Source organism: Podarcis liolepis, assembly GCF_965112155.1.
Source record: "Podarcis liolepis genome assembly, chromosome: Z".
Taxonomy (NCBI): Eukaryota; Metazoa; Chordata; class Lepidosauria; order Squamata; family Lacertidae; genus Podarcis; species Podarcis liolepis.
Window position 1 is genome coordinate 9,017,465 of NC_139570.1, and position 13,431 is coordinate 9,030,895.

A 13,431-nucleotide genomic window follows, 5' to 3' on the forward strand; every position below is an offset into this window, starting at 1 on the left:
GTGGTTTCTGCAAAAGTTCAGGTGTGCTGGGGCGCCATAAAAGTCAGACTAGACTCCGAAGGACAGGTGATTTGCGTACAAGCCCCTTGAACTCTGCGTGGGCTTGACTTCCCGAGCAAACACCGGTGGCGATCTGGATGCTTACTAAGATCTCCGATCTTGCAAAGATGAAGATGATGAAGAAGAAGCGCCCTCCAAACCTGCCAGGGTCGGGTGGGCTGTGAGACGATCGCTCTGCAGCTCTTTACCTCAGCTGTGTGTTCTGCTATTACTTTACTACTGGCAACTCCACGAACTTCCCACCCCTTGTTTTTTCCCTATTTCCAGAGTGGTTTGTGGCTTGGGTTTTGTGTGTGTGCTCCCATTCTGCCAGGCGGGTGTTCTTTTTGAATGAATGACTTAACCGCTCGCGGCCAATAGGCGCTGGGCCCTGCTTAATATTCAGGAGCCCCTTGTCCAGTGGCAGGGCGAGGAGGTTGTTTTAAACGGCAGAGCCCCGCAGCCAATCAGGCCGCTCTCGTAGGAAGCCAACGCGAGGCTGAGCCACAGCTACTAGCGCTGAGTCTTAGCGCGTCGTGTGTGCGGCTCGCTCTCTTCGCTTGCATATCGCCTAGGTTAAAGCGAACAATACAGGTAGGTTTCGTGGAGCACTTTGCAACTTTTTTCCGGGGGGAGCGGCTGCTTTGCTAGCCCTTTTTTTAATTTCCCCTTTTAAGAACAAAACAACGCGCTCCATTTTTAATTGGGGGGAGGGAAAAAAATCTTTTGCATTTTTATTTTATTTCATTTCTCTTGTCTCTCAATATCCCGATCAACTTTTATCTCTTGGCTTCCCACCCACCACACCGTTCTTTAACTAGGCGTCGGAAATCAAGACTTGTCCCGAATCCTGGTGTAAATGGAGCTCCGTTTAATTTTTATTTATTTATATTTATTTTTAATGGGGTGGTGGTAGCAAAAAGGAATGGGGGACGGAGGGCGACGGCGCACGGCAAGGCTATATATAATGCATTCTCGTCTCTTACTCTGCAAGGGGGGGCGGGCGGCGGGATAATACAGATCCACACACAAAGTAGGTGCCGGGGTGGGGGGCACGCGTGGATTTTCCGCTGGTGCATTAACTTCCCCCGCATGGGCTGCGGGGACCTCCCGCTTAACGGGCATGCCAGCCCGGTTCCCCGCTTCTCCTCCACGCGTGTCGCCTCCTGCCCTGGGCTCGCCTTCTTGGGGAGAGAGGAAAGTTGCCTTAGCCGTGCGCATTGCTGGTGCCTTGCTGTTTATTCTGCATTAATAATGGCTGTCGCTTTAGCAGCTGACAGGGATAAGCTCTGCGCGTCCCGGAGAGAGAAGGGAGAGATGATAACACACATCTCTCTTCTCCCCTCGCCTCTTTATTCCTTTCAACTACAATTTTTTTTGAAAAAAAATGTATATTTTTGTTCCCTTTCCCTCTCCACCGCGCCTTCCGACCCGTCCCGAACCTTTCGTTTCCTCCCCGTCTCCTTTTCCCCTGTCCGAAAAGGTGCCCCTCGTCCCCCTCCGACCGCCGCTAAGCCCCGGACCGTTTCTCTTTCGCCCCTTGCTACATTGCTTTTTGAGCTGAGCTCTTGTGTGCATTAATATGGCTGGCGTTTCGGTGGCACCGCTGAAGGAAGAAAGACGCGTAAAGGCAACAGAGAGGCGGGGAGGGGGAGCGGCGCTGGAAAAAAAAACCCGGTGGGAGCCCCCAGAGCCCCCAAACCATTCGCTTCCTTCCCCGGTCTTCCTTCTCTATCCGACCGTGCCCTTGCCGGGCTGTTTCGGGGCCGTTTTGGCTTTTTCCAGCACTTTTATCTCCTTGCGATTCGGCGCGGCTGTGTGCTGAGCCAGGGCTTGTAATGGCTGCATGGCAGTCTTTGTTATACAGGCTATTGCGCTAAGCAGGGACATGGGAGGAGAGGGGGGTGGCTGCTTCAAAGCTGCTTTTCCCCCCCTTCCCGACCCCCGGGCGCCCCCAGACCCCCCTCATAGGAAAGAGCAGAGCTTTTTCTACAAGGCTGGCTTGTTTTGGGGAGCCTTGGTGCTTCGGTTTCCTTTCCTGGGGGGTTCATCCGAGCAGACGGGTGCCGGTGGCTTTGTTAGGGATAGCAGTCTCGCTGCCTTGTAGAGAAGCCATTTTAGCGAATGGAGCTGGCTGGCTATGGGCGAGGGGGGAACTCCATATCCCTGCCTTAGCAAAGCACCAAGACTATAGAGATAGCTATAGCAAGGGCAAGAACCCCGCCGCCTGCCCCAGCTCCAGCCGGCTTTGCCCCCTAGGGCTAAAGGCACCCCGTAGGAGAGCCGAAGGGATTATTTGAGGGGTACTTTCTTTCATGAGTAAACATTACACAAAATGGAAGATGAATTATTGGTGTCTTTCGTGACCTGTCGTTTTCTCTCTCCCCCTTCTCTCTTTTCACCCAGCTTACCGGAGCCACTCCAGCAAATATATAGCAATCCCAGGCATATCCCAGCTGCGTTCGCTAAGGCAATAAAAGGGGCTTTTTTAAATGCAAGTTGTCCCAATGTAGTAAAGCAAAAAAGGAGGACGCGGGGGGGGGGATTCCCCCCCAATGACCTTGGGGGCGGGGGGAGTAAGGGACAGAATTTATTCAATTTTTTGAAAAAAGAAAGGAATAAAGAAACGAAATGTGGGTGGGTTTTTTTCCTCCTTCCTCCGAAACTTTTCAGATAGTCATGCAGCCTTTTAATAAGGGACTGAAATAGGATTTTTTTAAAATAAATTTTTTTTTTCGAAGAAAGGAAATTTGAAAAAGGGAGTGTTGAGCTCTTTTTTTTCCTGGGGAGGAAGAAAATTAATTCCAACTTCTAAAGACAGCGTAGTACAAATAATTATTTTAAATACATTTTTAATAAAATCACACACAGTTTTTTCTCTCCTTTTTAACCTCACAAATGGTTGCTTTTTCAGGAAACGAGATGGGAAAGGTGCATTCATATCTAAAAAGTTAGCAACTGCTCTGGAAATTAAATAAACAGCGACCAACCTGACATCAAAAGTATGATGTTGCTTTACCAAGAGAGCCAGTCTTATAACTTGTGCTGTAATAAATAAACTCTTTAAACATATTTTAAGCTGTTTTTCGAGATACGGGTTTTAAAATGCTGAAGTGCCTACAGAAGATGCATGACAGCTACTCTGACATGAAATGCATTTTATTTTATTTTTAAGTTCTGAAGCAGTAGCAAGGGAGTTTTCCTACTGGGTGGGCCAGCCAAGGAATGCAAGTCACAACTATTTGTATTAGTTAACCCTTTTAATACTTTGGTATTATGGGTTAGTTCACACATGTGCTTCACATTGGAAGTTGGGAAGCTGCCTTCTGTTGAGTCAAGTCCATCTAGCCCAGTGTTGTCTTCACTGGCTGGCAGCAGCCCTCTAATTTTTCTGAATGGGGTGCATTCCCAGCCCTACCTGAAGATGCCAGGGATTGAACCTGGGACTTTCTGCATGCAAAACAGATGCTCTGCTATTGAGTTATGGCCCTTGATCATCAAATGTAAGCAAATCAGCTGGAAGTTGATGCTCACTCAGGTGAAAATACCATACAATAATGATGTGTGCAAGCTAGCAGAGGACTTGCATGATGTCCATGTCGACTCAAAAAAAACACACAACTTCCCAGTGGACAGAAATGGGCACATTTTGGCTGAGAACTTTTTAAAGTGGTGCGTGCATGTATGCATGAAAGTGCAAATACGCTTTGGGCAATGCAACTTATGTTTTCTTGCCTGGTATACGCAACATAAATCGTCTGTTGCGGTGGTAGGTGGTGATTTTCCCCCAAATATCTTTCCAGGGAGTAAAGATGGCTAAAGGTGACCCGAAGAAGCCGAAGGGGAAGATGTCTGCTTATGCCTTCTTTGTTCAGACCTGCCGTGAAGAACACAAGAAGAAGAACCCAGAAGTTCCTGTCAACTTCGCAGAGTTCTCCAAGAAGTGCTCAGAGAGGTGGAAGGTACTGTCTGCAAGACCCAAATTCTTATACTTGCAATAAAGACAGCAGCCTAATAAGAGAAGAATGTGTTCTTCCTGCACTTTAAAACACACACACACACACACACACACACTTTCAGCTTTAGGAACAAAAGCAGCCTCCATTAATTCAACTCATTAAGCTCCCACTTTGAGCTTTGTGGCACTTGTCTCAAATAACTGCAGAGAGATTTGCAGCCCAAGTCAAGAGGTCTAAAACCCTGCTTGAGTCATCGCTTTCAGCAATGAGTATTCATTGGGCATTGCCAGAAAACTTTCAAGCATTCTTTATATAATCTTAGAGGCTACAAACTTATAAATGAGAATGGAAGCTCTCAGGAAGCTGAATTCTGCATCCTCTGATTTTAAGGGTGGGAAGGAAATGTGGCCCTATAGGGACACTGGCCATGTTGGAGTTGGAGCCCTAAACATCTGGTGAGCACCATGTTGGCTACCCATGCTCTGTTTTGTCTGGAATGGCAGCATTTGCACAGGTCTAGCTACGGCTGACCAGTCAAGAAGATGGTCTTAAAATCAACATACAGTGTGCGAAAGGAGTAAAAAGAGGGTGCAAGCCACCATATCTAGTCTTAATTTGGAGCTTGCCTCCCATGTATACAAAGCATGCATCAGTGAGCTGGTAGTCCTACAGACTTGGGCAGGGGGCACTTGGAAGGTCATTTCTGTGTACACATGGCTGAGGGCATCTCAGCCAGGTTTTTGGAACATAGGAGTCTGCAGTGGCACACCGTTGGCCCATTAGCCTACTTGGGAAGGCAGCAACTCTGCAGGGTCTCTTTCCCATTCAATAAATTTGTGCCTGGGACCTTCTGCATGCAAAGCAAATCTTGATAATATGAACCTGCCTTTGTTTGTGGCTCTTTTGGGTGGGTGGGTGGGTGGGGGGAAGGCAGATGAGTAACTGCCTGCATTTGCCTTTCAGACCATGTCAAGCAAAGAGAAGGGGAAATTTGACGAGATGGCTAAAGCTGATAAAGTGCGGTATGATAGAGAGATGAAGGATTACGGACCAGCAAAGGGTGGTAAGAAGAAGAAGGACCCCAATGCCCCCAAACGGCCACCGTAAGTAACTTCCCTGCATCAGTATACATACATAAACTTACTCCCAGATTTGTTAGGTAGCAAGATGCAACCTACATTCAAACAAAGTTAAGAAAGAAACAAGTAGATTTGGCAGTAGGAAGCCAAAACAGACCATTGGTCCACCTAGGCCAGTATTGTCTACACTGACTGGCAGTGGCTTCCAGGGTCTTTCCTAACCCTACCTGGAGATGCTGGGGATTGAACCTGAGACCTGAATGCTAAGCATGTGCTCTACCACTGAGCTATCCTCCCATACCCCCCGGGATATCAGACAAGCTACAATAAAGCACCTCTATTTTTTTTTTAAACAAACCCTCTTCAGAGCTGGCTGCAACTTCTCACTCTGCTGCTTTTGGTGAGAGTTAACCCATTACCAACAACAAACTGTTAGAAAGACTTGAGAGTTTTCAAGATAGTCATGCAACTGCTAATTTAAAAAAACAGCAACAGCAACAAAGTTAATGCTTTTGAAGGCTGCTAATGCCTGATCACTTAAGCTTTAAATCTTGGCACTGAGTAGTTGATTGAGAGTGGCACCATTTGCCACTTACGTGACTATCTTGGAGGTGGGGAAAAGGAGCTTGAAATCTTGACTTCCCTTAGTGACCCTGATCTCCTAATTTTATTATTTAATGGCGCTCCAGAGTGTTCGGTGTGTCATAACATTTAGTGCTTAACAACAGTCCTGTAAGAAGAACCAGAAGTTGCGTCTCCATATGACGGGGTGGGTTAGGGATGTGGGTGCTGAGGACTAGTGACTTGCCAAGGCCCATCTAGTGAGCTTTTGTTTTTAAAAAGGTAGAATTTAAACCCAGAAATTCCTAGCTCCTGTCTAGGTTATATCTTCTCTCACTGGTTTCGTTCTAGTCAAAGTGTTAGGGATTTCTGCTACCTCACCCCACAACAAATGCCCCGGGACCTATAATAGTGCGATGCTAAAACAGTGCTTATAAGGAGTAGCGCTGTCTGCTGTGGGTATAAGCCTCAGTCTCATGAACTCCTCACTCGATTCTCTGCTGTGAGCAGGAAATGGGAAGCCTTTGCTTCCAGTCTTGCAGCAGCCATGTCCAGGGGAGCATTCAAGGCCAGGGCTGAGGCGTGCAACGCTAAACCTCTGTAGTGTTGCGTCAGAACCAAGTAACTGTGGAGAAGAAGCTACTGTTTTTAAGACCAGTTTTTTTGAAGTGTAGGTAAAAGACCCTTGGCCCACCACACCAGCTCTCAACTGTGGTTTGTCTTCTCCCTCCCACCCTCCACAAGGTCTGGATTCTTCCTGTTCTGTTCAGAATTCCGTCCCAAGATCAAATCCACTAATCCTGGCATCTCCATTGGAGACGTGGCAAAGAAATTGGGTGAAATGTGGAACAACCTCAGTGATGGGGAAAAGCAGCCTTACAACAACAAGGCTGCAAAACTGAAGGAGAAGTATGAGAAGGTAAGGCTCAGGTGGCTTCTGTCCAAAGGGACCCTTGTTTGCACTTGCTCCCAAAACAAAACTTTGTCTCATGGCAAACACTTCGAAGCAGACTTCTCCAACCTGGTGCACACTCTAGGTGCTTCATTGCACTACTAGTTCCCTTCAGCACTAGCTAGCACAGGTAGGAGGGCGCACTAGTTTGGCGAAGCCTGCTTTAGAGGTGAACTGCGGTGTCCCCAGTTTGGTGGAGTATTTTCCAACTTAACAGGGCATTCCAAGCCAGCTCCTTAACTGGGAACAAATTCCAGTGACATCTGTGAATGCAAACTTACCAGGAAAAGGTGCTCTTGGCTCCAATGCCTTCTAGCACCGGCAATGTATGGTACGTTGGTCTTCATGTCACTGGAGGAAACCTAGGCTTTGGCTGGATTGGAATTAGCCCACCCCGTCCTGGAGGCTCAAGGCAGAAAGAAATTACTGAAACACTCTCAGTACTGAACATTTTAAAGCTTTCCCAACTTGCCCTGGCTCCTAGAAGCCAGCGTGCTTGTTTGCTTTTTAAAAATAAAGTTGTAAAGCTGCAACTTCTTTTTCCATCTCTTCTCCATCAGCCATCGCAAAGGAACAGTGATGGGCTGTGCTAAAAGGCCTGAAAGCTTCATAATTCTAAGTAAGAGTAGGAAATGCCCTGTTGGATCAGGCATGTAGTGCAATATCCAGAGGTTCAACCAGATTCCAATAGGAAGCCTGCAAACAGGACCTGAGGTGATATTCCCAAGAGGTGGTATTTTAAAACATTTATTCCCCTCCTTTTCCTCTTCACAAAAGGGAGTTGCTCAGAGCAGCTTACAAATATAAAAGAGAGCATAAGACACAAGTTATCAAAGCTAAAAATGGCAGCAAACCCTCCACAAATTCCAGCATTTGAATCAGTGCAATTAAGCATCAACACACAATTCAAAAGCTTGGGGAGAGTTTTCAGTTGCTAGAAGAACACAAATAAATGAAGAGAGGTAAACATTGCTTCTTGCCGCAAGGAATTCTGCAGATGGGGTGCCACCACATACGAGGCCCGTTGCCCAACTTTATTTCAGAAGACGGTGGGGTATTCAAGAGATGTGCAACAGCCAGTCTTAAAAGGAGGGGCAGATGCACACAAGAGATCCTAGGAACAATAACACAATCTTGAATTGCACTTGGTAATGGACTGGTAGGGGAGATGGGTACATACAATTCCACATGTATTCTGTTAATGAGCAGAGAACTGCTACAGAGTTCTTATCTGTTTTTTTTTTTAAACCCTGTAAGGGGCTTTTTGGGGGTCTAAGCTCCGAAAAGTTACATGCATTGGAAGAATGATGCAAGGTTCTTAGGCATATCAGTTAGGTGTAAAATTAATATGGGAGAGGTGTTCTGACTTACACAAGTCAGCAAACTCTTAAGGGAAAAGCAGCAGTTAAGACAAGTTTCCAAGGCTATTGTTAAAAGCTTTTAGTTAAATACACACCATTTATATAAAGCACATGGCTTCCCCCCACGGAATCTTGTGAACTGTAGTTTAAAGCTGCTGGGGATTGCATCTCTGAGGGGCAAGCTACAGTTCCCATGACTCTTAAAAGTGGTGCAAGTGTGATTTTTTAGTATATGGTGACCGTGTGCAGAAGGGACGAAACATGAGTCAGTTGAAAGGGGCTGCGTCACATGTGTACACATATCTTACCTATCAAATCAGGACCACCAAAGCAGATCTCTTAAAGTAAACCAGTTAACACATTGAATTGGGGCAGGAATCATACTAGGAACTAAGCTCCCCAGAAAAATCTGTTTCTGTGGCTCTTACTCTAAACTCATGGCTTGCAATTTGGAGGTGCCTTGTGGCACTTCTTGTAAGCAAAGAGGCAGCGGGTGTCACTGATCAACTTGCTCAGGGGCTGAGAGTTCTGGAGCATCTTTGCTCTCTTCTTCCTAACAATTAGGGCTGGAGATAATGCAACTTTCCTTAGCTTGTGTAAATCTGCATAGTTGGAACAAGGAACATGTGGCTGTCCAGAGGCTGTTGGAGCCCCTAGCCAGCACACACCATTGTCAGGGCGGATGGGAGTTGTTAGTTGAACATCTTAAAAAGAGGGACCACTCCTGCTCTTTTTTTGGAGGGGGGTTTACAGAATTTTGACACCGAATCTTGACTTCTAAAAAGCGCAGAGTGTGACGTTGCTAGCTAGATGCCTAGAGCTCCTTGGGTGAATGGGAGGCAGTCCATGCTGTGCGCACATCTCCAGGTGGAGTGGCATCTTGGGGGGGGGGTGCAAGAGGCTTGGGGCCCCTTGTTCAAGCGGCAACCCACCCACTGTTCTCTGTAGGCAAGCCATTGTTTCTAAACGCAAGTGTTTATAGCCGCTAAGGACCACCACCAGCTTCCAGCTAAAGAAGTTGCAATGTTACAAAGTCAATCCTCCGTACTGACAAGTTTTGTTGTGTGTGTGTTGTTGTTGTTTTTTTAAAAAAAGATCCAGACCCACCCTGGCCATCTCCCCACCTTTCGCAAGGTGTCCCATGGGTGACTTGTTCAATAGCGCTCTTACCTTCTTCCATGTGAGAGAGGCTATTCTGAGTCACTGTCCCACTTAAAGGGGTTGGGGTAGGGGACACACCTGCTGATTATGCCAATGCCAGTGAAACTCACCCTCTTGCTGTTGCAGGATGTGGCTGACTACAAGTCTAAAGGCAAGTTTGATGGTGCAAAGAGTGCCGCGGCTAAAGCTGCTGCTGCAGCTCGGAAAAAGGTAGAAGAGGAGGAGGATGACGAAGAAGACGACGAGGAGGAAGATGAGGAGGAGGAGGACGATGAATGAGAAACTGTATAATATTTGTCTCCATGTGAATACCATAGAGTAGGGGAAACACCATTTGGAAAAAGAGAAAACAAAACAAGGCACCTGTTGCTTAAGACGGTGTCTTCATTTGCCCTTTTTATTAGGCTTAAATGACAATTTGGATTCTGACCACGCCGTACGTAGCTCCTTTGGGGAAGGGAATTTCGAATAAAACGTGCTCTAAGGGGGGAAAAGAAGGAAAAAAGCTAAAAAGCAACCAAACCACGGTTTACGTTAAGTGGCCACGGGTGCCATTAGGCACCCTGAAACTGTAACAAAGTTGTACATATTTCCAAACATTTTTGAAACAAAAACGAAACAAAAAAAAGTGGGAGCAAGGCGCTCTTGTGTTCTCCTCAACTCTGTGCACTTTCCTGTTGGTGTAACAAAGCATTTAAAAATGTTTCTCAAGCATCTTATTTTTTAATTTGTAAGGTGGTGTTTTAACTATATGGTTATTGGCTAGAAAATCCTGGGTTATAAAACTGTACATATCTATAGTTTGTAAAAACTAGACAGATTCTTGTGGTTCATGCTTTGAGCAGTGTTGCCCTCAGGGTGGGAAGGCATATGACTAACTGAAGGTTGTAATGTTCTTCCACGGAGGGGTCGTGTCTCAAAGCACGCTCTACGAAATTAGATCTATTTACACTACAGTGGGCGTCCATTTAGCTTAAAGTTGTCTTTCTGTATATAGTGAAACTAGCATTCTGCGGCCATTCTTAGTTGTGGAAGGGGAGGGGGGGACTTCAGCTGGCATGAGAAAATGTATGGAATCTTTTTTTTCTTTCCCTTTTTTTAGTTAAGCGGGGTAGTTTTGAAACGGAAACTGTAGGTCTCTTCGTTGTCAGCTTAAAACGTGAAGAGAGGGCGCAGAAAACAAGTTCAAAATCACTCTGTACTTAAAAAGAGAAACAAATTTGCAAAAACGTTATGTTGGTTTTTTTTGTATGTTTAGAATGCTGAAATGTTTTTGAAGCAAAAATAAACAGTATTACATTTTTAAAACCTCTTGACAATATTCTAAAAATTTTCTGCTTTGAACAAGGTTCCCTGCAGCAGCAGCAGCAGCAAAAGGAAACATTAGCAGTTCTGGCAGCATCAACTCAGCCAGTGGACTAGTTTAAAACTTATAGCAGATATTTTCCCCCACTTTCCCCAGGATGAACGTGAAGCACAGTTTCAATACTGGTCTAGGAAAGGTGACTACGTGAGTTAAAGATGCTATGCAAGTTTGAGTCTCTTGCTCCTTTGAAAGTAGGAGGCTTGTGATCTTAAATTGTGTGAATTACCACCATTTGGAAAGGTAGGTGACTAAGGGGGAGCAGATGTTTCTTTCTAGCTGTGTTGGGTACCTTTATAGCCCAAATGCTATGCTTTGTAAATATTAAAATGTGCCTTTTTTGTCCTGTGTTTAAACTGTTTCAGACTTGTGGTGTTTTCCTGCCTTGTCCCTTGCCCACCAGCAGCCCAGGTATTGGTAGGAAGAATATTAGGTGGCCATAAGTATTCATCGTTGAATCTTGCAAAGGCAGCCTTGGCCACCTTGGTGCATGGCTTTTCAGCACTTCTGCAAAGAGATGGGTTCAATGCTCTCTGGGTGGGTGGGTGTAGGGGAGGAAGGAGGGTTGTAAGTGCTATGCTTGGTTGAGGAAGCCAAGTTACAGGATAATAACTCTAGATCTCAGCAATGTCTAGCGACCTAAAGGTTTACCCACACTTGCTGTACAGAATGAAGTTATTGGATGGGGATAATGTCACATTGGGTTACAGTGGGATGGGGCCACACTAAGATCCAGGGTAAGCTAGGCGCTTTTGGGTCCTATTGGAATCAGCGGAATTTAAAAAGACAACTTCTGTTGATCTTTGTGGAAGTCAAACGCAGCTAACTTGGTCTCCACCCCACCCATTGTATTCAGAAAGGTTTGCTGTTCTTGGGACACACCAAAATGAATAGGACAAGCTGGTCATGATTCAAATTCAGTTGGTTTTTTTTAGGGAGTCCCAAGTGCAACTAAAACTTCTGTGTCAACATTTAGCTGCTGTTCTGTTAAATTCTCACCACTCTGAAGTAGATTTGGCTGAAATGGTGATGTGCCCAAGGCTATCCAGTTTGATTTAGGGCTGAGCAACAATTTGAACCCAGCTCTTGATGGCTTCAGTCAAACTACTACTTTATTCTGCTTCTCTAGGTACACAGCTTTTAAAATAAAAGCAAGCGAACAGAGAATTCAAAAGAAAATAAAATTGGAATTTAGTTTTAGAAATGTTTACTGAAATACATCTCAATAACCTACTTATTAAGAGAGTCATTTGTACCACTCTTGGGAGAGTGTTCCGCAATCCTCAATGATGGGGAAGATCCTTTCTATTTTTCCTCACTATTTACTCTGCTCTTCACCTGGGTAAAAGAACAGAGACCAAACAGAACTTCAGCTGAGCACCAAGCGGCTGAAAAGTCAACTTTTGGTGGTAGTTTGAAACTTGAAATTTAATTCCTGGACTCCACTCCTCTCTGTCCCATTCTTACCCCAGTAAAGTGTGCTAGCTACAGGCACGGTTTTTTTTTGGGGGGGGGGGTTCTTGTGCAGGAGAGCCAGCGGCATATGTGCAGCTGGGAGTTCTATGAAACTGACCACATTTGGGGAATCTGGAATCTGCCAAAGCTGGAAAAATGGTGTGTTTGTCTGTGTAGGGTGAATGCAAGTGCAATTCCTTTGCTTCATCTTGTGGAAGAATGCCACTGTATTCACACCACCAAAAATAAACTGGTAAAAACCACGCCATGTTCGTTTGTAGCTGTGGGTAGTTTTAGAGCTCCTACCTAGCATGGTTAAGACTGAGCTGCAAATAAGGAAATCTCCAATTCAGTCCCTGTTTTTGGCCATCGGCTTGCTGGAGTGTCTTGCCTTACGGCAATCTCACTCCCACCTGCTCTATGGGGAACTTCAATATGTGCTTATTTTATGATGGGGCTGTTTGTTGAATTGAACTCAACAGCCTTCAGGGATACCCCCGACATACCCTGATAGGAGTTGCTGTATTTTGGTACCTTCTGACATGTCAGAAGCCCCAGGTGATCTCATGGGGAACAGTCTTTGATTCCTCTTCCACAGTAGTACTGTAAAAATGAGGTGGAAGATTACAGAATGGGTTCCTCTACCCCCTAGCAGGCTATAACTTCTCCCACTTTTGCGGTGCAGGCTTGGTATGCCTCTAATTTTACAGTTCAGGCAGCAATGTGTTTAGCTGATTGCTAGCATGTTGTTGTTTTTAGTTTGATTGGCAAAAGCTTCGCTGCCCTAGTAATCAGCAGTGTGAAAAATGCTACCCAAGGGATCATCTAAGAAACATTACTTCTATCCCAAATGAAAGACTCTTGGCGTATGTGGACACACCGCTCTGCGTGGGATGGTAATGCCCAGAAGTACACAAGCAACAACTAAAGGCCAGCCCCATGTTTAAAAATAACAAGGCTGCAGCTGTATACTGGGTGGAATAGTGGGATGCGGGTGGTGCTGTGGTCTAAACGACTGAGCCTCTTGGGCTTGCCGATCAGAAGGTCAGAGGTTCGAATCCCTGCGATGGGGTGAGCTCCAGTTGCTCTGTCCCAGCTCCTCCCAATCTAGCACTTCAAAAGCACACCAGCACAAGTAGATAAATAGGTACCACTGCGACGGGAAGGTAAACTGCGTTTCCATGCCCTCTGGTTTCTGTCATGAGTTTGCATTTCGCCAGAAGCGGTTTAGTCCTGCTGGTCACATGACCCAGAAAGCTGTCTTGTCAACACCAGCTCCCTCGGCCTGAAGCGAGATGAGCGCCGCAACCCCATAGTCGCCTTTGACTGGACTTAACCGTCCAGGGGTCCCTTACCTTTGCTGGGTGGAATGAAAGAAAAAATCATGGGGAAAGAAGATGCTATTGAATAGGGATCAGCAAGTGCAGGGCCCCAACCCCTTAGAGAGGAATGAGGTTTGGAAAAATAAGCACCATGTATGTAGCCAGGTGACTTCAGAGGG

The 13,431-nt window shown here is 45.8% G+C and overlaps 1 protein-coding gene across 2 annotated transcripts; it reads left to right on the forward strand.

Moving 5' to 3' along the window:
• Positions 1-481: 481 nt before the first annotated feature.
• On the forward strand, positions 482-10,420 carry HMGB3 (high mobility group box 3). 2 transcript variants are annotated; one of them, XM_083486120.1, is made up of 5 exons: positions 482-633; positions 3,843-4,001; positions 4,962-5,101; positions 6,383-6,557; positions 9,239-10,420. In XM_083486120.1, exons 2-5 carry the CDS (start codon positions 3,852-3,854, stop codon positions 9,389-9,391), a joined length of 618 nt encoding a protein of 205 aa, XP_083342246.1. In that variant the 5' UTR covers positions 482-633; positions 3,843-3,851; the 3' UTR covers positions 9,392-10,420. The 2 variants fall into 2 exon arrangements, with proteins under 2 accessions (XP_083342246.1, XP_083342245.1); XM_083486119.1 differs by lacking the exon at positions 482-633 and adding an exon at positions 2,451-2,509.
• The last annotated feature ends 3,011 nt before the right edge of the window (positions 10,421-13,431 follow it).